At 37.1% G+C, this 23,560-nt stretch overlaps 1 protein-coding gene across 2 annotated transcripts in view; it reads right to left on the reverse strand.

Moving 5' to 3' along the window:
- Positions 1 to 10,570: 10,570 nt before the first annotated feature.
- DYRK1A (dual specificity tyrosine phosphorylation regulated kinase 1A) overlaps positions 10,571 to 23,560 on the reverse strand; it is an 86,551-nt gene continuing 73,561 nt past the window's right edge. For both annotated transcript variants that reach the window (XM_075033702.1, XM_075033701.1), the window contains exons 4-12: positions 22,061 to 22,153; positions 21,002 to 21,190; positions 20,109 to 20,256; positions 16,420 to 16,706; positions 13,898 to 14,044; positions 13,375 to 13,515; positions 12,785 to 13,091; positions 12,340 to 12,464; positions 10,571 to 11,258 (exon numbers count right to left, since the gene is read on the reverse strand). In XM_075033702.1, coding sequence (XP_074889803.1) covers positions 10,635 to 11,258; positions 12,340 to 12,464; positions 12,785 to 13,091; positions 13,375 to 13,515; positions 13,898 to 14,044; positions 16,420 to 16,706; positions 20,109 to 20,256; positions 21,002 to 21,190; positions 22,061 to 22,153 — 2,061 coding nt within the window. In that variant the 3' untranslated portion in view covers positions 10,571 to 10,634. The remainder of the gene's footprint in view (positions 11,259 to 12,339; positions 12,465 to 12,784; positions 13,092 to 13,374; positions 13,516 to 13,897; positions 14,045 to 16,419; positions 16,707 to 20,108; positions 20,257 to 21,001; positions 21,191 to 22,060; positions 22,154 to 23,560) is intronic.

Raw genomic sequence — 23,560 nt, forward strand, 5'->3', positions numbered from 1 at the left:
TCAAAGCAGTGAGTAGCAGGGAAAGGAAAGGAAAAGAACTTAAAAGATCTGAAAGGCAGTGAAAAATACTCAAAGCAATGAAAAGCAATGAAAAATAGTCAGACAACAGAAGAGAAGGGAAAAACAGGGCAAAGAAGAGAGGGGGAAGGAGGGAGCAGGGAGAAGAGAGAAAAAGAAGAGACCTGAAAAGCAGGAAAAAAGTCAAAGCAGTGAAAAGGAGGAAAAGGAAGATGGGGGGGAGACCTCTAAAGTAGTGAGAGTAAGTCGGAACAGTGACAAGCACTGAAAAGAAGAGAGGGGGAAAAGAAGTAAAAGCAAGAAAAGCAGGGAAAGACCAAGAAGCAATAACCAGGGAGGAGGGGAAAAAGAAAGAAAAGACCTGAAAATCAGTGAAAAGGAAGTCAAAGCAGTGGCAAGCAGGGGCAGTGAGGAAGGAAGGGAAAAGTATGTAAAAGAAGGGAACAGCAAGGAAGAGACCTGAAAAACAGAGGAAAGTCTCTAAGTACTGAGAAGCAGGGAGGGAGTGGGAATAACAGCATGAAAAGGAAGGAAAAGATGAGGATAGAAAAGCAAGGAGAAGGCAGAGGAAAAGAGAAGGAGAGGAAAAAAGTCAAGTTAATGAAAAGCAGGGAAAGTATCTGAAAAGCAGGGGAAAGGAAATCAAAGTAGTGAAAAAAGTATCAAAAGAGTGAAGAGAAAGGAAAAGGGCGGCAGGGGGGAGATTAAAATCCTTGAAAAGCAGGGAAAAGACAAGGAGGGAAAGGCAGGGGGAAAGGTGGGAAAGGCAGGGGAAAGGTGAGAAGTGGGGAAAAGATGAAAAGAGAGAAGCAGGTAAGACAAAGCAGTGCCAAGCAAGGAAAAGAAGAGACCTGAAAAGCAGGGGAAAGGCCAGAGAAGACCACAAAAGCAGTGAAAACAAGCCAAAAGAGGGAAAAGATGGGAGAGGATGTCAAAGCAGGAAAAACCAAGAGAAGGTGGAAAAAAAGAAGAGACATGAAAAGCAGTGAAAAGAAGTCAGAGCAGTGAAAAGCAATGAAAACAACATAAGGGGGATGGGGGATGTGTGCAGAAACAAACAGGGAAAAGAACTCTAAGCAGTCAAAAACAGGGAACAGAGAAGTGGAGGGGAAATTAAATGACCCCAAAAGCATGGAAGAGATGGGAAAAGAATGGGAAAGAGAAGTCAAAGCAGGGAGGTGATAGGAAAATGAGCAAGGGGAAGAAGAATACACCTGAAATACATTTGAAGAAGTGGAGAATGAAGGGGGAAGAAACCTGAAAAGCACTGAAGTGAGGAAATGAAGTAAGGAAAACACCTGAAAAGCATTGAAAATAATGGGAAAAAAGAAGGGGAAGACACAGAAAGCACTGAAAAGAAGGGGTAAAAGACCTGAAACGCATTAGAAAGAAGGCAAAAGCAGTGAAAGTCAGTGAAGGGAAAGCAAAGGGGGGAAAGCAATGCAAAGCAACGCAAAGCAATGGTGGAAAAGCAGGTGGGAAAGACAGGCAGGAAGAAACAAGCAGGAAGGATAGGAAGTGAAAAGAAGTCAACAGTGAAAAGCAGTAACAGGCAGGGGGAGAAACAACCTGAACCTGAAAAACCAGGAAAAAAGAATGGAAAAGAAGTCAAAGCAAGGGGGAAAAGTCAAAGCAGGGAAAAAAAGGAAGAGAAGGGGGGGGGGGGGGGACGGGACACCTGAAAAACTCAAAAGGAAGCCAAGAGCAACAAGCAGGGAGAAGAAGGGAAAAGCAGGGGAAGGGGGTGAAAAGACCTGAAAATTATTGAAAAGAAGGGGGCAAGGGGAGCAAGGCAAATGGGGAAAGCACAGCAGGAAGAACAGGCAGGGAAACAAAAGCAGAGAAGACAAGCATGGACAAGACAGGAAAAGCTGTGAAAAGACAGGAAGAGGACAAGCAGGAAAAGGAAAGAAATACAGTGAAAAGAAAAAGCAGAAAGACTAGAAAAGCAAGAGAGGAAAGCAGGGAAAAACAGTGGGAACAGTGGGGGAAAAGAGACGGAAAAAGCAGGGAAAAAATAGAAAGCTGAAAGATGGGAAAAGGAGAGAAAAGCAAAAGGTGGAAAGAGTAGGGAAGCAGGGAGAATGGTTGGAATGGAAAGTAGGGAAGGGGAGCGAGAAGCAGTGACAAAGGACAGGAACTTGGAGGAGGGAGAAAAGGCTATGTGATCTTATTGTTTCTGAAGAGGGAAATGAACTGCAGTTTCTAGTGAGAAGAAAAATGAAAAAGGTATTATTTTAGCTTAAGTTACTATGTTTGACTTTTTTTCTTCAGACAAAAAGCTCTCATTGTCCCCATTAAAGAACTCTGAATATGACATTTCTGATTTTCAAAGCTCTGGCTCCTGAGATTCCTGGATTCGTCTTCCCAGGTCACTGAGGTTATGTCATGACACAAACCTTCATACCGTCACTGTATCAAAGTGACCTTTACGGACACACCTGATTTCAAGGCACTGCCACTGTAACGTTTCGACTTTTAGCATGTTTTGTTTACAGAGCAAATGCCCCTTTACACAGAATAGTACTAGCTCTGTGTACTGAAGTTACCAGACTGATGTGAGATTGCATACATACAGTACAACAATAAAGAGGGTTATTCCAGTACAGAATAAACTTATGTACAGCATTTTTCTTGGAAGAAATACTAAATTAGCTAGCGCACAAAAAAGTGATAAAATTTCCTCACACACAAGGCAAACATTTTGTAGGGGCAGGAGACCAATTCAGATGAAAATAAAAATGCACGAGTGCTCTGGCATGTTACAGCAAAGAGGAGGAATCCCACTGGTACTAAACTGCACTAGCACTGCATTGAGAAAGAAGCCAAGTGAGACTGAAGCTTTGAAAACTAAATTCCCTCAGCTTATTCTTGACTCCAAGGTCTCCAAATGGGGCTTCCTTAGAGTGCAATTTCTGAAAGGGTTTGTTGCACTAAAAATGCAGTAGAGCTCAGAATGTGCTCCATTCAGGGCTAGCCTTTCTTCCTGAAAGAGAACTCCTCTTCATCATCATCCTGCAGTCTCAAAATGATTAGCTTAATCTACAAACTGTTGACATTTGATGCTGAGGAGTCATGAAGGAAGTCCTGAGCAAACTACAGGTTGGCAGGAAAATCTGAGAAGAGACACTTTGGAACACCACAGCAAGTGGTACAGAAAAGAACTCTTCTACTGGTGAGGGGGAAGAGAGATCCTAAAGAAGGCAGTCTGAATAGAGAGGTTTTCTGCTTGGCATCATCAATTGGTTTATTTAGAACAAAATCAGTTTTCATTTCTTCATATATCACTTTCCAATCACTAACCAACTAACTGTCTTGTGACAGTCAACATCTGTCAAATTAATCTCCTTTCCTCCCACTTTTCATGGGGAGACCTACAGGAGGTGGATTTGGTTATTAATTTCTGTTATCTTATCTATGCTACTGTTCTTTTTATTACTCAAGACTATATGGAATACCCGCAAGATCTGAAGTTTCAAGAAATTCTTAAAATCCATGGGATTTTGCAAGCAATTCATATGCTAGTGCTCAGCAGGACTCACCTCTGTGATGATCACTCAAAACTGGATTTGAGAAGAAACATGTCTAACCTTTTCCTCATCTTTTAGTTATTTTTTTTAGGGACCAATTTGTGGATTGTCTTGAAAATCAAGTCCAATTTCTTTATATACATGCTGCAGAAAGTCAGCACAGCAGTAGGAAAGCCAGAGTTCTTTTCAAAAACCCAGAAGAAAGCTACCAAGCCAGATCTTCAAAATTATAAACTACTGCCATACCATTGCCTTAAGCAGTGAGGACTGGCTGACACTATGCACAAAAGTTAATGGGAAAATGCAGTGCAAACCATGTTAAGACAACAAGCATGTCCTTCCATCAAACATACCAACTTTCAACACTCTTTAACAAATAAATGCTTTCAATTAAAATGTTGGTATGTGTACAAATCATAAACAGCAATGCATACATGATTAAAAAAGAATTAAGCAATCCTTTACACTCAAACTGTTTTTTCTAGATGGAATAAAACTGCTCATCTGTTGCTCCACTGGCAAAACAATGTCTTCCCAGAAAGTTTTCATGACAGATTCTACCAGGAGGCTGCAACAACGAAGAATCCAAATGGCTAATGTATTCAAGAGAACATTGCATATATTATAAAAGCATCCATACTGGAGACCAATGTGTTTCTCAGAGACGCTGCAACACTGCCTTACGGTACACAATTGCATGAGATTTGTCTGTCTGCATGCAAAACAATGATGGATGCAAAACATCAAAACATTTTTGTACTTCCTTTGTTAAATGAACAGCTTTAAACTAAATTTGACATGCAAGATGCAGCGTTCTAGAAACTATAATGCCCTTATAACCAAAACATATGCCAAGACATCACAACAACTGTATTCCAGGACGCTGGAGTTTGCAGCAGTGGAAGTAGAAATTCCTGTTGAAGCTGTTCCTACGGAGTACTTGGAGACCAAGAGCTGCACTGCACAACTTACCAGAGATGAAAAATGCCTCTTGTGAAGACGTATAGGGAAGAGAAATAGAAGAAAATTCCAGTGTACTACACAAGTTTAATTGCATTGCCTTGCTCACCTAAAGCCACATTACATTCTGTTGTCTGAAAAGCATGATCTATATGCAGGCTTCTCAGTACCGGCTCTACCGAAATTTAGACCAACTTGCCCCAGCCCAGGATGCATCTGCTCTTAAGGAGTATTAGAATTTGATTTAGAAAGCCAAATCTGGCCCATACACTTGTCCTGAGAGGATTACAATAATGGTAGTTCTGTCTTACCAGTAAGAATATCACTAGCCCTAATTTTCAAGAAACAGCTGATGCTTTTTGTAGACTGAAAATACTGGGGCTGTTTGAGGTTTAGCAGCTTTTCACTGTGACACTGTTACCATTATTTAGCTGGGATACTTTTCACTGTTGCTCACTGAGGAAAAATTGCTTGTTCTGAAACAGAGGAGGTCCTGCCTTAGGAATGAGGACCTAAGGTGGATCCACAATAAAACATCTTTCAGGATATATAAATTCTGTGCCCTTTCTACTCCATGGCAACAGGTTTTTTTAAGGATGTCTTTTGTCAGTCTCACTTCCATTCTCATCCTACTAAACACACAAGTTTTAATAGATAATCACTCAATAACTTACACTGCTTGGGTTTTGGGGGTTTTTATTCCTACAGTTCTAAACCTCCATTTATAACATCTCCTGTGGTTTGCCTCTTTTAAGGTCTCACTAGGCTCTGCTTTCAGCCCATTTTAACTTATACATCTCAGCCCTAGTTAGTAAATACATGAAAATCCTTCCAGTTGCCTACATGCTGACAATCCACTCTATTCGTTACTGCTGCTTCTGCCAGTCTGATCTCTCCAGCATAGGCTCATTTGGTCTGCTGTCAGAAATCAAATCCTCCTTCTTCAACTTAAGTCTTTCTAAATTGCAATAAAATCCCAACTTTCATTTCTGCTTTCTTGCAAACTTTCAGATTTGACCCAAGTCTTGCCACTTGATAAACAGTCTGGATTCAGATCTACCTTGAAACAAAACACACAGCTGTATTCTAGACATCTCTCACGTTAATTACAGGAATCCAACCTTCTGTGAGAAACATATTTTCCACTCAAAGCAGAACCATTAAGCCTCATTCAACATGGCGATGAAGTTTTTCATTTAGCTTCCCTCACATGCTTTCCTAGGGCCAGCGCCACATAAAAAAAATTTCTCAGTCTCACTTTCACTTACGGTCTGCACAATTCCACTCCTGCTAAGGGTATTTCTCTCCCCTTCCTATGCTATTATTCACATTGGTTAGACTCCCTCCCACACAGAATATCCTTTCAATTCCAACCCTTGTCCTCTTCTAAATCTTCTATCCTCACTTTCCCTCTAGAATCCATCAGCATTGCTTAAAGTGAATTAAATTTTCTCTCTGCCATTCAGCAGAGGAGCCTGAGGTTAAAAGTTTAACTACCACCTTTGTCTGGCTTATGAAGTGTATCACATTCTCATATCATTCAGGTCCTCAAGGATAGTCAGTGACCATCTTGTGACTGAACTCTGTGATGCTCTGTAACATCTAGCACAAAACATAATAAACAACAGAAACTACAGATCTTCTCAGGTCTAGGCAGATCATATATATTTGATAAGGCTAGTATGGAGAACTGTTGAAATAAAAACAAGGCATCTTAATCAATAAGGAAAAAATAGTTCAACTATCATGAGATGGAGAAATAAATACCAATTGCAAACTTTTCAACATGAGGTTGCTTCTGTAGAACCCCATAAAACCAGGGATATATAACAGAAAACTGCAATTTGGCAAGGTGTCTTTCTTTGCTTGAGAGATGTAAGGTATTGTGCAATTCTAATATCCATTCTAAGTAAAATAAATCACTTGCCAAAGTCATGCTGGATCACATACAAACTATCCTCATGAGATCAACACTTGGCAATAACTCTACTTTGTAGTCAGTTACTTGTGTAATTTTCACTAGAAAGATAACTTCCATACTATTCAGAAGTTCCATTTAATGATCTTATCGAAATATATTTGTTCTATAAATCAACACAACATATTCACCACTGTGTCAGAAAGTCAGAGTTTTAGATTACTTCCTTATCAAAAAAGGATGTTTCTGATGGGTTTCAACAGGAATTATCTTCACAGGTATTTAAGATTTCCCAGTTACCAAGAATAAAATATAAGCGCATTGATGGTTTAATGAAAATAACGATGGTAGAGTGATAAACAATGAAGACAAGTCACATCTATAGGTGAATCCAACCCTTCTGTAAACCAGTCCCATTCAGACATCATTATACTTACAGGATGGAAGACTACATCCTGGAAGAGCAGCAGTTCTGAAAAGGACTTAGGAATCATGATGATAATCATCTAAATTTACAATCTTTTAATGCAAATAACTGAGACTGAAAGATTTAAAAATGCAATCCTTGGAGGTATAAACAAACAAGCAAAGATATAAACTGAAAGGTTCAAGAATGTACCTGCACATACTACACGCACACAGCAATACTGAGATCACTACCAGATGCTGTATGCAGTTCTTATGTCCACACTTCAGAATGGATTTTAAAACATCTGAAGTTTCAGAAGAGCCATAAAAGCTTTACAGTTAGAGATTTAAGGAACTCCATCTATATAGGTTATTAAAGTTAACATATTTTTACGTGAATAAAGTGAAATAGTTTAAAACTAGAGTAGTTATTCGTTATTCTAATAGGCAGCTAGCTATCTGATGGCCAGCAGCTGTAACTAAACAGCCCTAAAACTGAAGGAGGACTAAGAGTATGGAAAATAAACTAGCTGAATCACTCAAGAGACACCGAAAAATCCTCACACTTGAAGAATCTATATGAAAATCAGCTATCTTTTTCAAAAGTTTGTTCTACTGCACCCAAATGATATGGACTTCATGATGCAGAAATAACTAGATTGAATTCTAGGGATAATGGCATGCCAGTCAGATTATTTCATTACCATGGTCACTTCTGGCCTTAAAATCAGCTAGCCTGTAATAGGTAGAAAGCTGCAGTGCATATAAGAACATTCAAACTAACAGATGATAATATAAAGAACTCAAACTACAAGTACAGTCCATCAGAATCAAGCAGAGCTGTGTTCATACATCAATGATTAGTATACCTTGCTGTTTCAATTAAAAACTCAAAATTATCTGTTATGCCTCCAACTTTTACTTTCATATTTTTAAGTCTGTTTCAATGTATCTGATATTTACATATTATAGTATAATTATACCTACCATACCATGGCTTGGAGTAGGTTAATTGCATAGGAAGATTTACTATGTTTACATTTTTTCTTAAATTACTCTTTTTTTTTAAAAAGCACAGTAAAGAGTCTGAGGACAAATTATTCAACTGTTTATCATACATAAGACTGCATGACTATAATACAAAGGGCTTGTCTTTTCATTTAACGTTACAATATACACAGCAAGTCCGGACTAGATCTTACAATCTGAACACAGGTATTTAACCTTTTCCATGCTGTTTATGTTTACAATGCACAGAAGTCCTGTAACCAAACTGTGTAGTAAAGCACACAAAACTGGACTGTAACATAACACAGTATGCAGAAGCACTGGATTTTATGATTTCTTCTTCATGTAGATTTTTTTTTTAAACTGCTTTATTTTTTGGCGCTTGCTAAGGTGTGGCAACCTGCGCACACAAAAATTACCCAGATTTCATATTACCCTTATATTCCTAGACAGCAGTAAGTACTGGATTCCTTTTCATATTGGTAAACTCAGCATCCTGTTTCTAAGGTGACAGCCTTCCAAATCCTGTAAAATTCTCTGAATTACTGAGTTTAAAAATAAAACCAAAAAGAAAACAGAAAAAAACCCCCCACTTTCATCCACAGGGTTGACGTGTCAATACAAAAGAAATATGGATTGCTTGATTAAAAAAATCATGATTTACAAAAAAATGGTAATCCCAAGTATTCATTCCCAATTACCTGGTAGTCAGCTGCTGCGTTGCCACTGTAAGTATAAAAAATTCCACCTTTTAGTCTGAAAAAATGACTTAGCCGCATGGAATTGACCAGTATGAACTCCAAATTTTCTGCTAAATTAACTTTTAAAAGGGCTTACTGGCAGAGGTAGATCACTGCTTCTGTAATATATAATGGGCAAACAATGTTAATCTGGGATGGGCAACCAACGAATTACCCTTCTTCTTTCAAATGTTCTTCAAGGAGCTTTTACTTTTCATACAAATAAATCTCTGAATGGGCCCGTAAATTTTGCAACTGCCAAGCTGACTGTGTTATATTAAGGCAGCATTACCCAAAAATTAGGCACCTGTTAAATACAGCCTGCTAACCTCAGGTCTCATGTGAGTGTTTTGCTTTACTCAGACTATTTTTGGACCTGTTCATGCAATCAAGGTCTTGCCTTCAAGTTTACAATTATGTTAATAAGGAATACAAGAGTCAACTGCTGGTTTCATAGCTTCTGGATCTAGTGTCCCTTTTACCTTCAGAAGCCTGAACACATTTATAATGTAACAGATGTTATAGTCTCGAAGTAGATGTCAATCTATTATGTTCAGTACACAGATTGCTGTAAATGTATTGGCTATGAATTCAACAACAGTTCCAGTTTTGTTTAAGCAATAGTACAGCCATAATTTTCAACTGACATTTAAAAATGGTCTAGTTACACCTTGTGTCAAAGTGCAGAACTGCTACATTATTGGTTACAGACATCTATGTGCTATAAAAACAGCTTTGGTACAATAAATTATCAAAAAAGAAAATAAATTTTTGTAAAATTCACAGCATAATTGTGAGGCAAAAAAGCAGTCACATAAAATTCTGCATTTTTAAAAATGTTCAGGATGAACAGAAGACGTCTTTGTGCAGAAGTAATGGTGGAGAAACCACGTGCCGAGAAAAAGCAAAAGAAAAAAGTAAAAAGCAGGAAGGGACACAGTTGTAGCTATTTCCATCAAACGCAAACCACTACTCCTGTGACCTTCAACCAATAAGGAAGTCAACTTTATGACACACGCAAAGTGACCTTGCAATACCTTACAATAAGTGGGTCACAAAAGTCTATTTTAAAAGAAAGGCCTCTTGAATTACCCATTCTCTGTGTTTTCAGCATTAAGGACTGTCTGCAAAAGCATGTCCAAAAGTGATTGCATCTGAAATGGTAGGCTCTTCTAACTTAAGAGTCCAAATCCATAAGGCCAAAGGTTATCCCAAAGACCACCACTTAGACCTCCCCAGGACTGGCCAGGACCGACCCGTTGATTGCTTCTCAGTGCACCTCAGTTATGAAACCAGTCATATTTCAATACTAACTGACTGTGGTCTCCAAAATATGAGACCCACAGAATCCCATTACAATTGCTGCTTTGATCCTCAGTAGATTCAGAAAAGGAGAGTTCTGATCACCGCCACTTAGCATGCTTAATGTGCCTTACAAACTCCATTACAACCGTCCCTTTTTACAGCTGAAGAATATATATTTGTGTAATCTGAAGGTCCCTCTTTCTTACAGTACTGCATTTCTGTGCCCATGTTTGTTTGGGGAACTAAAAAAAATATATATATATATATTACTCACTCCCCTCCCACCAAAAAACTTCAAAGGGCCTTTTTATAAATCATGTGCAATGCCTTTAAAAAGAAACTAGTTTGCAACTACAACTAACATTTGAACAATAACCCCTGTTGAATGAGACCAAAAAAAACCACCCTCCCCCAAAACCAAACTATGACTAGGTTGTGGCAAGTTAAAATGGGGGAAGCAAAAGGTGAACACCACTAAGCTATCCGTTAAGGTGGGTCCAGACATGGCTCTTTTAAAAAAAAAAAAAAAAAAAAAAACCAACCAAAAAAAAAAAACCCCAAAAAACAACAAAAAAAACTTCATTGTCCCTTTGCAATCTTTTCAAGTTTAAAAAAATAGTCAGCTTTGCCCTCCTGTAGCGGTTCAGTGAGTTTATCTCCTTCTGATTCAAGCAGCTTTGCACTTTGTTTTTGGAAAAACACCACTTCTATAAAAACACACAAGAAACAAACTTAGTTTCAGTTTAGTCACGAGCTAGCCACAGGACTTTGCTGAACACAAACTCCTGTCATGGGAGACTCTTCTCTATCAATTCCTTGCCTCATTGCAAGGTGTCCTTCAGTCATGTAATGAGCAGGACCTGTATTAGCAGAAAACTGGTATGTTGGATGTCCAGCTATGCCAGTTTCTTGGCGCGGATTAGAGTAGACTGTTAAATTCATGTCCATAGCTCCATTTTGTCCAAAGTCCAAGGTATTAGCAGCCACTGGGCGGTTCTGATAGGCCTGATTGCCTTGGTTACCAGTAGAGGAGGAAGATGTAGAGGAAGAAGTAGTTGAGGAAGACAGGGATGTCATGGAGTGGTGACTGTGGCCCACCTCCATAGAATCCTGGGTGGAGGAGCTGTTTGTTGGAGAATTGTAGACTCTCGGCCTGGTCCGGCTACCCAAGGCTTGCTGTCCATGATGGTGGTGGTGGTGGTGATGGTGGTGGTGGTGGTGAGAGCTATTTCCGTGATGATGATGTAATGCATTCTGTTGTTGAGGGGTTACATGGAAGGTGGTTTCTTGAACTGGATGGTTTTCAACAGTGACCTGTGTAGGAGCTTCAGTGGCTGTCCAACCAATTGGAGGAGGAAACTGTTGTCGAACCTATGTTAATAAGCAAAATAAAAATTAAAATGCTTACTCAAATCTATCCATTTGCAATATATGAGAGAGATTAAGTTATTAATGTTTATGCTAAATTTTAAAAGAGTTAACCAAACCTTGCAGTTGCAAAATTAGTCTAGAAATGTAAGCATGTAGTTAAGCAGAATTTCTAATACCCTTTTCTAAATATACCTTAAGAAAAATGACTTCACATTCTGCATGCTTTTTTCAAACAAACAGTTTAGGGAGGTCCAATATGTGACCTTACTGTCAAAATTATAGACGCAGCTTTACATAACAGTACTAATAAACAACATGCTATTTGTACAACACCTAGAACGATAAGGCCCTGATCTCTGACTCAGGCCTCTGAATACAATAAGCATACGAGGCTAAATTAATATGTTGTAGTTCACATCTTGAATGGTGTCAACAGCATTAGAGGAGTACTACTCACACCTCTAAAGAACACAGCTGATTAAAGATTACTAAAATAGCAAGATCTAGCTACACACCAATTTGTTGCATAAAAAATTGTCTACTTGGAAGAACTTATATTTTTATCTGTTCTGTACTAAAATAAAAATATTACTGAATTATTTGTAGTTAATAAATGAGTTGCTTCTTCCAAGAATTACTGAATAAACACCAATTCATCAAAGATAATGTTGGTCAAGTACCTGAACACCATAAAATAGAAGTAAGAACTCCAGCAGAGTCCACTGAAGTACAAGCTAGTTCTTCACTGGGTTGGAAGATGCATAGTTCTGTGTACGCTTACGCCCTGTGTAAGGTGAAGCATTGACACCTCCACCTGACTTACTGCTACTAATACAAAACCTTCACCTCTGCAGAATCTATGAAAATTTTTACAGCTGCCTGCAGTATTTATGCCTAAGTGACTAACCTAATGTCCAAAGGACTATACAAGAGCTGAGGGTAAAAAAAAAACAAATCTGATGGCTAGTTCCATGTCTAAACCACTTCAATCTAGACATGAAAGTCTTAATTAGTTTTAGGGATTTAATATTCTCAGAAAATTCATATAAATCATACAGACAAAAGCTCTACTTAAGCATACCTGTGGGCTGTGTGTTTCACAGTCCATAGCTTGAACAGCAGCAGTGAAGTGTCCACCACTATGTCGATGCTGGTGTGTGGGGTCTGACCGTGCCCTTCCACTGTTGCTCGTTCCAGAAGATCCACCTATAAAATCATAACATGCACAATAAATAAAGAGACACAAAATTTAAAGTAAGCTGTAAAACAATGACAACATGAAGATATTTAAAATGCTTCAAGGTAATAATACAAGACCTATGATAATCACTCACATTTTTGCTCATCTACTTTTTATTTTTTGTTGGGGCAGTTACCTGTTGCAGCTGATTAAAATAATTGTTTTGATGAGCATGAGTGGTGGGGGGGGGAGAGAGAGAGAGAGAGCGCGAGCATTTATCTGGGAAAGACTCCTTTGATGTGATTAGGAAATACAATATTGTTATCTGTTAATGAGAAAAACTTACCTGAGCTTGAAGATGTACTAGAGGTGGTTCCTGAAGACTGTGACTGCTCCATGGCAGGACTCGTAGACACACTGTTACTTGTGTTTGTACCTTCGTCTGCTGTTTTCTTAAAGAAACTATGCTGTAGGGCATAATAAGGTTGAATTCGTGTCTTAGGGTCATAATCAAGCATCCTTAAGATGAGGTCTTTGAACTTCAAGTAGTCAGCTACAGTATGACCCGATTCCCCAGCACGACGTCCACCTGGTCCTCCTGTTTCAACTCCCAGTATATTGTGAAGTTTACGAGTTCCAGGTGGTTTGTATTCCTGTTGGGAAGTTAGAAATTGCTTGAAATCGTGTTACATATTAAGCCTTGGATGTGCACAGTTTAAACATGCCATAAAAGGAAGTAAGTCAAATAAAAGTAAGAAACTATTCAGCACTACAAAAAGTGCTGTTTAATGAACCTGTCTTACAACATGGAACAATAATAAACAACACTAAAGCTACATTTTCAGTAACAGAGATGTAAAACAAAGTAACACCTCACTTTTTTTTTTTTTTATTTAAAGAAACAGTCCATATTATCATCCTAGTTATGTAACCTACCCTTTTTCCATCTTTGGTCTTCTTCAAGTTCCAAGTGCCGTCTGGCAACTTCTCAAAGAACTTTCTTGCTTTTGGTGCTTGGTCAAGGATGTGGGTAGGTGGTATCCCCAAAACTTCCACTATTTTATTCATTTGATCCACCTGTTCCAAACAAAGAATATTTGTGAAGAACATGTGGCAGACAGCTGAGCAGTGTGACAGATTCTAGTCACATGGGAAGCAAATGTTAAGAACTCAGACTAGTTCTAAATTAATTGTGAGTTTAAGAAAAATCCAGTATGTACAAAACAAATTAGTAAATAAGGAGTAAGAGGGAAGACCCAGAAACAGAAAATTACTAACAGGCAATTTAGAGTTCTGACAAAAGTCATTGCTGTCATTGATGTTTATTCATTTTATAATTACTAGACCTCCCTAACTTATGCATTACAATTAAACAGATGAAAGTCATGATGAGAATGAACAACAACAACCAAACAAACAAAAAAAATCAAATTACTTGTACCGTAATATAGCTGCATACCTCATTTGCCCCACTAAAAAGAGGCTCTCCAGTGTGCATCTCAACTAAAATACACCCAAGGGACCACATATCAATTGCAAGATCATAAGGCATTCCCAGTAGCACCTCTGGTGATCGATAAAAACGACTCTGGATATATTGGTATATCTGAAATAAAAGCATCTAAAGGTAATACACAGCATCCAAAGAGCACTATTATGATTCGGTATTACAAAACAGAACTATCATGAAATACATTTTTGGTATAGGGAAAGCCAAGGTATTGGTGGTACTAAAAAGTATCTATACATTACATAATAAAATTTTGTAAATGTTAATTCTTAAGAAAATTCTAGCATTCACAGTCTCTCGAGGGAGAACAAAAAAGTGCAGATTCACTTATGATGTCAGTATTTTACACTTTAGGGTTGATGAGTGTAATCTCATGCAATTACAGGTAATCATACAACAAAATTTTAGTCTGATATCACCCTAAGAAAAAATATTCCACAAGCCACATCAGAATCACATAACACTTCAGACAAAACCAATAGTAAAAGATCGAAAGCCACAATTACGATGTGATGAAATGAGATGAAATTATCAGGTGATTCCAGGAACTGGAAAACAACACAAAGGAGAAAGCAACCTCCTTCCACCCCCAACTATCCTGCTCATTTCACAAGACAGATAATTCTGTCTTGATTCTAAACTGGAGACTGGCTTAAACATAGGCATATTAAAAAAACAAAACAAACTCCTCCCCCGCCCCCAAAACCCCAAACCTCTAAAACCCTTAACAAAAAACAACCAAACAAAAAAAATATCTCAAACAGAACCATACTTTATATTCCAAGTAACATGCAATTTTATGCAGCACTTTCCACAAAGGTATTGATATTTCGTTACCACTTTTTAACTTAAATTTAATGAGTAATTACACTAGGTTTTTGTATTTGTGCTTCTTAACATCTCAAAACTATCTTATTATTGACCTAAACAATCTAGATCTCATTTCACCTCCTGGTGTCTTCCTTCATCGCAGGCTGAAAAGTTTCTAGTTTACAGCAAAAGGTCCTTTTATAAATCTAAATATATGTCCCACCACTGCTTTCAATACAATATTCAATATTCTGACCTGCTCTTCCCAAACTTATTATGGGAAAAAGCAACGGGATGCTACTGGCCAGTCCCAACTCCTCAACAGAGGATTGGGGGACTTCTGTTAAAGTTAGTCCATGAAGTTTCTTAATTCTTCCCATCTGCAGTATTACTAGGCATACTTCTGAAACCTCACCTCTTTCGCAAATGTTGCTTATTTTGGGGAGGTTTTTTGGTTGTTTTTTTTTTTAACATCCAGCTTTCTCAAAGCAAAAAGATATCATTCACAAATTTATAGGTAAAATTGCCAAAGGTACACAATGGACCTGGGAAGGCTCAAAATCCTTTTTTCAAAGAAACTATGTCCAGCTTCTATCTATAGAAGTCTTCCTTACCTCTCTAGCTAACAATTTTTTTTTTTTCAGTACAAACAACTAAAGCACAGGCATCCTGAATACAAGCGGTCGATTGTTCAGCCAAATGTAATTCTTTCAACCAGGAAAGAGTCTATTTGTACCAGGACTATAAGGTGCAAGCTGAACAGGACATCCTGATAAACTTCTTGGTGAGCAAATTGTCAGTACAAATCAAACACTTGAGGAATACGATTCAAAGCTCTTCCTAAAGGAAACAGAGGCTTTGGCATCCAGGCAGAATTATTTATGAACTTAATAGTTATTGTATCTATTCTAACATTTCTTAAAGCAAATATAGAGCTAATTGGCTATGCTGAACAGACTATGGTCCACAGATTCTAACAGCTCAAATAAAAAAATGGACTCATCTTCAAAGTACCTGAACAACAGGACACAATTACAAATTTTTTGACAACTATTTAATAGTACAGATCTATCCTAATCTGAAGAACTGCCAACAGAAAGCAATTCAGCCCTTTGCCCTGGAAACGCTTTGCACGTATGCATCTTTACTCAAAGTAATACCACCACTAAACTCAATTTAGTCTTTCCACGGTTGCTAAAGTGTTTGTAAAAATGTGTTAGTTATAACCAGTATCTTTAAAAGCCATCTACTGCACTGTCTCAACCCCCAAATATCCTATCTTCATGGCACACTAAATAGAGGACATGCTAAAGTGGAAGGAGTCATACATATGGAATAAGAAAACAGTAAAAGAATATTTTATTTATTAGCACTGCAGACTTCTACAATCAAGTCCTGATGCGTTCTGCATTAACATAGCATAAAAACATAACCAAGGAGAAAAGAAAGATGGAAAGTTTTATCTACTATGGCACTAAAATTCGTATTTATAGCTCCTAAGGGCTGTTGATCTTTAACAACCTATGTAAAAAGTAGATACTATTTCATGCAAGTCATCATTAATAAATTTTAAATTAGCTATCTAGGTATTATGACTTAAAATATTAAATTTTTCATATGTATCCAACAGAAGCATAAAGAGAATTTTCACTAATACTCACCCTTTGTCCAAGTTGACACGAACTGCCAAAATCAACAATCTTGATAGCGCTTCGTTTGGGGTTACAGAGCAGGATATTCTCAGGTTTTAGGTCACAGTGAATGATACTAAGTTCAGGAGTCGCCAGAAAAAGCAGTGCAGTGCACATTTGCTGTGCAAATTTTCGTGTCAGGTTCAATGAGACACCTCTGAAGTTGGTGTTCCGCAACAGATCATACAGATTGTAGGACAGCATTTCAAAGACTAAGCAGAGATGGTTTCGGAACATGAAGTGGCGCTTCAAATGCACTTTAAAAAGGGGAAGAAAAGAATTAACATGTATCCTGTGTGGTAAGTATTAAATAATTACAACACAATGCTTAAATATTTTAATCAATTTGTAGGAAGCTGACCTGGGAGTAAGATAATACAGTGGTGGTTGGTTTTTTTTTCCTAGATCTATGGTTATTTATGGAATATTGCTGCCATGCCTAGGGTACAGGGAGACATTTTACACATCTGAAGTGTCCTCAAGTGTACCTCAGTAAAGCTATATTAACCAAAAAATTATTTAAAAGATAGAAGGGATATTTTTTCAAAATAAGCTATCAATCCCCTATTAGCAAAGGCAAACACATTTGTGGATAAATAAAAACATCAGCAAAAAAGACAGGAAGTGCAAACTGCGTGTAACACAACCTTTGTCACAACACTTCTGATCTTTTTCAGGGGAGAGTTCATTTCTCCACCCTCCTAAAGCTAAAACTGTATTCAAGTCCAAGCAGATTGGAAAAAAGTGCACATACAGCGGCATTCTCAACAGCAAAACAGATACCGCACTTTAGACTGAATTATTTATTAGGAATTCCCCTTACATTTACAGAGAAAATATTTGACTGTCAGATTCATTTAAAATATATGCAATTTATAAGCTGTGACTTCAATTGATTACTTCAGTTAATAAAACTGATCAATATCCTAAAGGCATTATATTCATTTCAATCAGGCATAATCTCAATTTATGAAAGCAACCAATCCAGGCCAAATCCAATCAATTTTTCTCATGAAATAGGTGAAAAATTCATCACATTAATCTGTTTAGAGGCAAGCAGTGTTTACCAGTCTGTCAATCATTCAGGCTGGTTGCCACAAATAAAACAAAACTGAAATAGGAAAAATACTTCAGCCCTCAGATAAAAAGCAACATGCTCTTTCTGTCATAATAAAATCTTGAACCAATATTAGCACAACGAGAATTCAGACTTTCAATTAAGGTCATTACTTGGTGTCCTATGGACTTTTTTTTTCTCCATTATCGTAAGCCAGTTCTTCCTGTGTCCCTTACAACTTACCGGTGATAATACCATTTGCTTCCACCCTGATGCCAGTTCCTGCAATACATCATTGTCTAGACCTTTCGTATTTTCTTATCTTTGCCATATTTCCACTATCCTCCCACCATGAACGCACCAGCACCTTTTCATGTCCTTGTGGCCTTCCTAAACTTATTCCAATTCCTCTCTACACCATATAAGCTTGCTGGACCTGCCAACGTGGCAAGAATCACCATCTACGCCAACTGATTTGTAACTTCCAGTATGCTAGTGGCCAGCTAGTACCACCTGCAACAGCCACACAGCTCAAATAGTTTGGATAAGAGCTGAACTTGCCACATCTTTCCTTCAGTGAAGACATGACATTTGAACATTTCTCCTCCACTCTGCAATCCGTTTTCACAAAACTTGAAGACTTTAATGCACTCTTACACTTGTGTTAGATCTGAAGGAGACCAATCAGAAGGTTTGAAGGTACTAGAGGAGATCTGACAGAAGCGTAAGCAGTTAAAATTTATGTCCTTAAAAATCAGGCTACAGTGTATTTAGCCATGTTCTTCCTGAAGTCTACATTTTACATCACACAGTATATTGTAATACTTGCAATGCTTTCAGCCTTATTCAGCTATTCTCAGCATCATTTATCTGAAAGCCCATGCGAGGGTGAATTGTCCACATGTCCTACAGACAACTTATTTTTTACGCTAATATGCTGAATGCTTCAATTAAGTCTTGTTGCAGAAGTACGTTCATAAGCAACTGTTCCTATACTCATAAATATTTTCCAGTGAAGTGCCTAGAGATCTCAGTTTTCCATGATCAGTTTTTGCACAGCACGCAATACAAGCTATTGATTCAAAACATCATCTCTTTGTGATTTTTTTATCTTTACTGATGCTGTCATGTTCACTAAACACTGTGTTAAATAAAAGTGGAACTATTCAAATACACCCTAACAGATTTGGAAATCAGCTTGATACAAGCCTACAATCACCTGCTTAAGCAAAGGCAGTATATATTATTTCTCCGCTGTTCAAAATTATCAGAACTTGCTTTTCCTTTTTTTTGTTTCAGCACTGCTCTCTACATAAAGCCATCCTGCCTTAACTCACAGATGGAGATTATATGATGTTTCGGTCCATTTCATTTTACCTGATGTTACAAACAGACGCTCTAAAAATTTTAAATTCCAAGAGCTTATCTGATGATGCCTGTAACATCTTCATTTACTGCGTATTAATTTGAAACTGGCCATGTCTTTAATGTTCCTGAAACATCTTTTTGACATAGTACGCTGTCAAGTTTAGTTTTCGTTTTATGTAAGTGTGTTATTAATAAATTTAAGTTAAAACTACCTTAAGAACTTTTGCATTCAATACATAAAATGTATTATAAAGATAATATTCTATACAACAAGTTAAAATGTAACTGAATACTCATCAGGTAAAAATTATCAATGTATATTAACATTATTTCAAAGTTTTCTTTCTAAACTACAGAGAGAAAAACTAGTAATCCAATATATACATGCAAATCAGGAAAGCATAACTGCTAGTATTTCAGCTTCTATGAACTAAAGGATGCTTAAAACCAGTTTCATTTTCCTTAATCACTCTTTTTCATACTTTTCCATCTCTCTTTACAACATGCTGTTGCTTTCCTTCCATCATCTTTTGCCCTCTATTCCAGAGGATAGACAACATTTAATAAACTTTTTATACCAGCTGACTTAATTTCATTATTATGAAGTTCAAGTAGCATTACAATAATAAGTCAAGGGAACAGCATTCCCATCTACAGGATCCGTCAAAATTATAAGCTTTAAAATATTTCCTGAGCTATAAATGGGCAAGTCTTAACATTTACACAAGTCTTATCTCAGTTTTGTTATACAAAATTTTGAGCTTTTTAAACACACACGATCAAAAAAAAGTTTAAGCTAGCCACGAAAATCCTGTATGATGCTGGTTTACATTAAATATGCATGCTCTTATCCATGACAGTTCTGAGATAGTTTAAGATATATTCAAAGTAGTGAAAGAGATGCAAACTACCACAGATCGCAGCTTCTGTGGAAAAGCTGGTCCATGGCAACTTCTTCAGCTGTCCATATCATTAACTGGAAAAAGCAAATTCTACAAAAGATCTCAATGCTACGAAGTAACAAATCTGTTATCCCAAATAATTTCATATATTCTTCTGGATCTGGTCCTGTTGCAAAGCAAACTGGAAAATCTGCATTAAATAATATTAATAACTTTAAAAGTTGTATTATTCTTTTCATCTCTTTAGCACCAGAAGCACCCTACGCTATATAGCAAGATCTAAAATATTCATAACATGATTAAATAAAAATGAAGAATAACTATTCAAATACCTATATAGTACTTCATCTCAGTGTCATGTTTGTTCATAAGCTCAAGCAGTCGCACTTCAATCTGGGCTTGGTTTAGGAAAGCCTTCTTGTTTTTTATTATTTTGATAGCCACCCACTCCTGTTCCACTCGATCATAAGCCTTTACAACCTGAAAGAGAAAAGTCAAATACATCAACAAAATCTCTCAAGTTTTCAAAAGACAGCAAAACTCACTTTCTAAACTTTCTTCACTGTCTGAATTCAGAGAAAACATTTTTAGAACTTTTGTTTTTTCCAGTTAAATTTCTTTTTTTAAATTTCTTCTCTTACTTGATACTACAGTAAAGCCACAACAGATCACAATGTTTATTGCAGTGATGTCACAAAATACAACTGAGGCTCCACTGAGCTTCACTAAGGCAAGCATTATATCCAAGTGCAATTATCAAATCATCAAAACCAACACTGTAAAACAACTGGCAAAATCCGAGAAAAACAACAAAACAACAAAAGAAAAGCTCCACCCTTCTTCCAGTCTTTTTCTCAAGCCTTGGCTACAGCTACAGTCAAAACAAATGTTACTAAGTAACATTTGTAATAGGTAAACCCTAGCACTAGACTACTGTTTTAATTTAAAAACCCAAGCCAAACAGCTAAAAACGTGAACTGATAGCAAAAGGCTGAGGATTTGCTCATTGCCAAATGCTTTACCAGATCTACATACTGAAATATATTCAAATGTTATCTGTAGTAACAAGAAAAGGCACAAAATATGAATGTCTTGAGTAGGCACTCAGTGTAATAGGATTAAGAAAAAAAGAGTTTAATTTCAAAATGAAACAGGAATACCACTTCAAATGAAATGCATATTATGATTCACATGAATTACAGGTTGCTCAGCTGATACACATTACCTGTCCAAAGGATCCTTTGCCTATTAAAGAGTCAATTTCATAACGATCCATCCACTTCTCCCCATTTTTTACAATATAGTCATAGTTGTCATCATCATAGCCATCATTGTAAACTTTTCTCTCCTTTTTGTGACTGGAATCATCTCCTTGGCCCTGCTGATGCCGCCGTTTTTTTTTTGCATAGTAAACCTAAACGTGAGAAGTATACTGCTTAAGAGCACTTCTTACATCATCAGCTCAATAAAGAATAGAATCAGCTTTTATAACCATCATACCTAATCCTGTGATTTTGAAATGCAACTTCTACTACTGGAAAAACAAACAATCCTCTCCTGTTATCACTCTATTTGAAGTCAAGTCATTATACCACAGCAAAGTCTTGATGAATAATTTAAAAACTCAGAAAGCAGATCTAAAGAAATGTACTAACACTGATCCCTAGAGTTCATAGGTACAAAAAGAAAAGATACATCAGAGTATGCTATACACACAGCAAAATTAAAAATGGTAAGTAGCCTGGAAATGAGAGTTATTAGTTGCTCTTTCCACAAGACTGGAAATGAAGAATTCCAAGGAAGTCAGTAATCACTGCAGAAATCCCTTCACATTCCCTACAATTGCCAGAGAGTTAGAAACTGATGCTTTCCTATATTAACCACATAATTTTTATATTTTACATTTGCCAATAAAATTTAATTAAATAATTTAGGGAAAACACTTTACTATTTTTCTTAGAAGTCCTTAGACACATTTATAAAGGTTTATAGCATGAGCTAAAAGAGTGTTTGTGCCACTCATATTTCCTTATCATGCAACAGAAAAGCTCAACATTTGTTTATAAAACAACAGAAAATAAATTCCAGGATAAAAATTTTCCTATGTGCTGGACAGAAAGCAGGACCATGACATCAATGATCTCAAATGAGATGTGAGCAACAGAGAGAAAGCTTGATTCTTCTTATCTCTTCACAAGATTATTCATAGAAAACATACTTAATAATGTACTGTAAACAAAAACTTCACATCAATACACATTACAAAGATAACTGGTGCCTTTACCTCATTAATATGCTTGTATGTTTTGATCAAATCTACGGAGAGTTTCCTCAACGGAGCAGTGGCTGGATCACGGAAAGTTTGGGGCATCCGCCTCTGTAATATGACCACATCATAACTTAGAAAAAAAGCTAGGACTTTAATGATGTAATTATTACACCAGATCACGACATTCCTCACAGAAATGAGTTATTTCATTGCAACATTGTTTTCTTTAAGCTGACATTAAAAAAAAGAAAAACATATATAGGAATCAAAAGAAATTAACAGTTTAGTTAAGGTACTTTTTAATACATTTAATTAATAACTTAAAAATATAATCCCAAGATTCTTCCCTCTCCTCTCATTATGCCTAACAGGATTAATACCAATAAACAGTTTTTCTCTCAGTTAAAAATACAGCTCCTTTGACGACAGAGATTCTTGCTGACATTACTCCTCTTCTTCATGACTGATACATTAACTGTAACCGTATTTAATGTATAGCTGCATTAAAACCACAAATGGATGTTAACATTAATAACTACTGGAAAACTGTGGCAGTTTGCCACATTTAAACTGTATTAAATTCCAAATAAAACCCCCTCAGGTCTACCATGCTTTACAATATCCAAGCCTAAATCTAAACCTAAAACCTGAAGAAAACCAAAAGAAATCTAAAGCATGCACATGGACATCATACCTACTTTAAAAGTTTTAAAACAATGTCCCTGAAAAAGTAGTTATGTTCCTCATTTGTGTTTCCTAAAATTGACTACATTTAAAACAAGAACATCTCCCACAGCAGGCCATTTTTTTATTGCTTTCCTGAAGAAACAAGACTTATATGTGATAAAATTATTTGTGTGCCTTTTTTTTTTTTTCTTTGCACACATACACCATGTAAATTCTGGATCTACCAGTCAACTTCTATTCCTCCTTAAGATTTATTTGAAATCTCAGAAGGTAAAGTTCCTGGAAAGATAGAATTTCCAAGTGGCAAGCTGGAGATGAGCAGTATCCCCAGTAAAGAGAAGGCAGAAAAAACTTAAGTCACAAACCATTTCATTTGGCTAAAGCTGACTACCTGATCAACAGACACTTGAGAGCGCAACCGTGCCACCAGACAAGCTCTGGCAACTTCTCTGTCTCACCCAGTGACAGTGTCAGATGGGGAGCTAGAAGAGAGGCTAGTGAGGTTAGTGTGACTGGTCCCCTAGCCTGTCTCTCTCTATTCCCTCTCTTCCCAATGACAGAAAACCACAGGACAAGTTTAATCAACTCCATTGAAGAAAAGCTTGCTTCATGTATGTTAAAGCTGCTTCTACTCCCTTATTCATTATTAAGAGGGTTAGGTGACCAAGCGCTACCACACTCAGCCTTACAACTCTGATCTCCCATTATCTCATCTCATGCCATCAAATATGCTCACGCTCCTAACTCTCTTCACTTCCAAGTGCTTAATCTCATCTGCTGCCTCCTATTACAGCTAAACTGATAAGCAGCCTCCTGCAGTGCTGAGGG

Source organism: Buteo buteo, chromosome 8 (genome assembly GCF_964188355.1).
Source record: "Buteo buteo chromosome 8, bButBut1.hap1.1, whole genome shotgun sequence".
In the NCBI taxonomy this organism is placed as follows: Eukaryota; Metazoa; Chordata; class Aves; order Accipitriformes; family Accipitridae; genus Buteo; species Buteo buteo.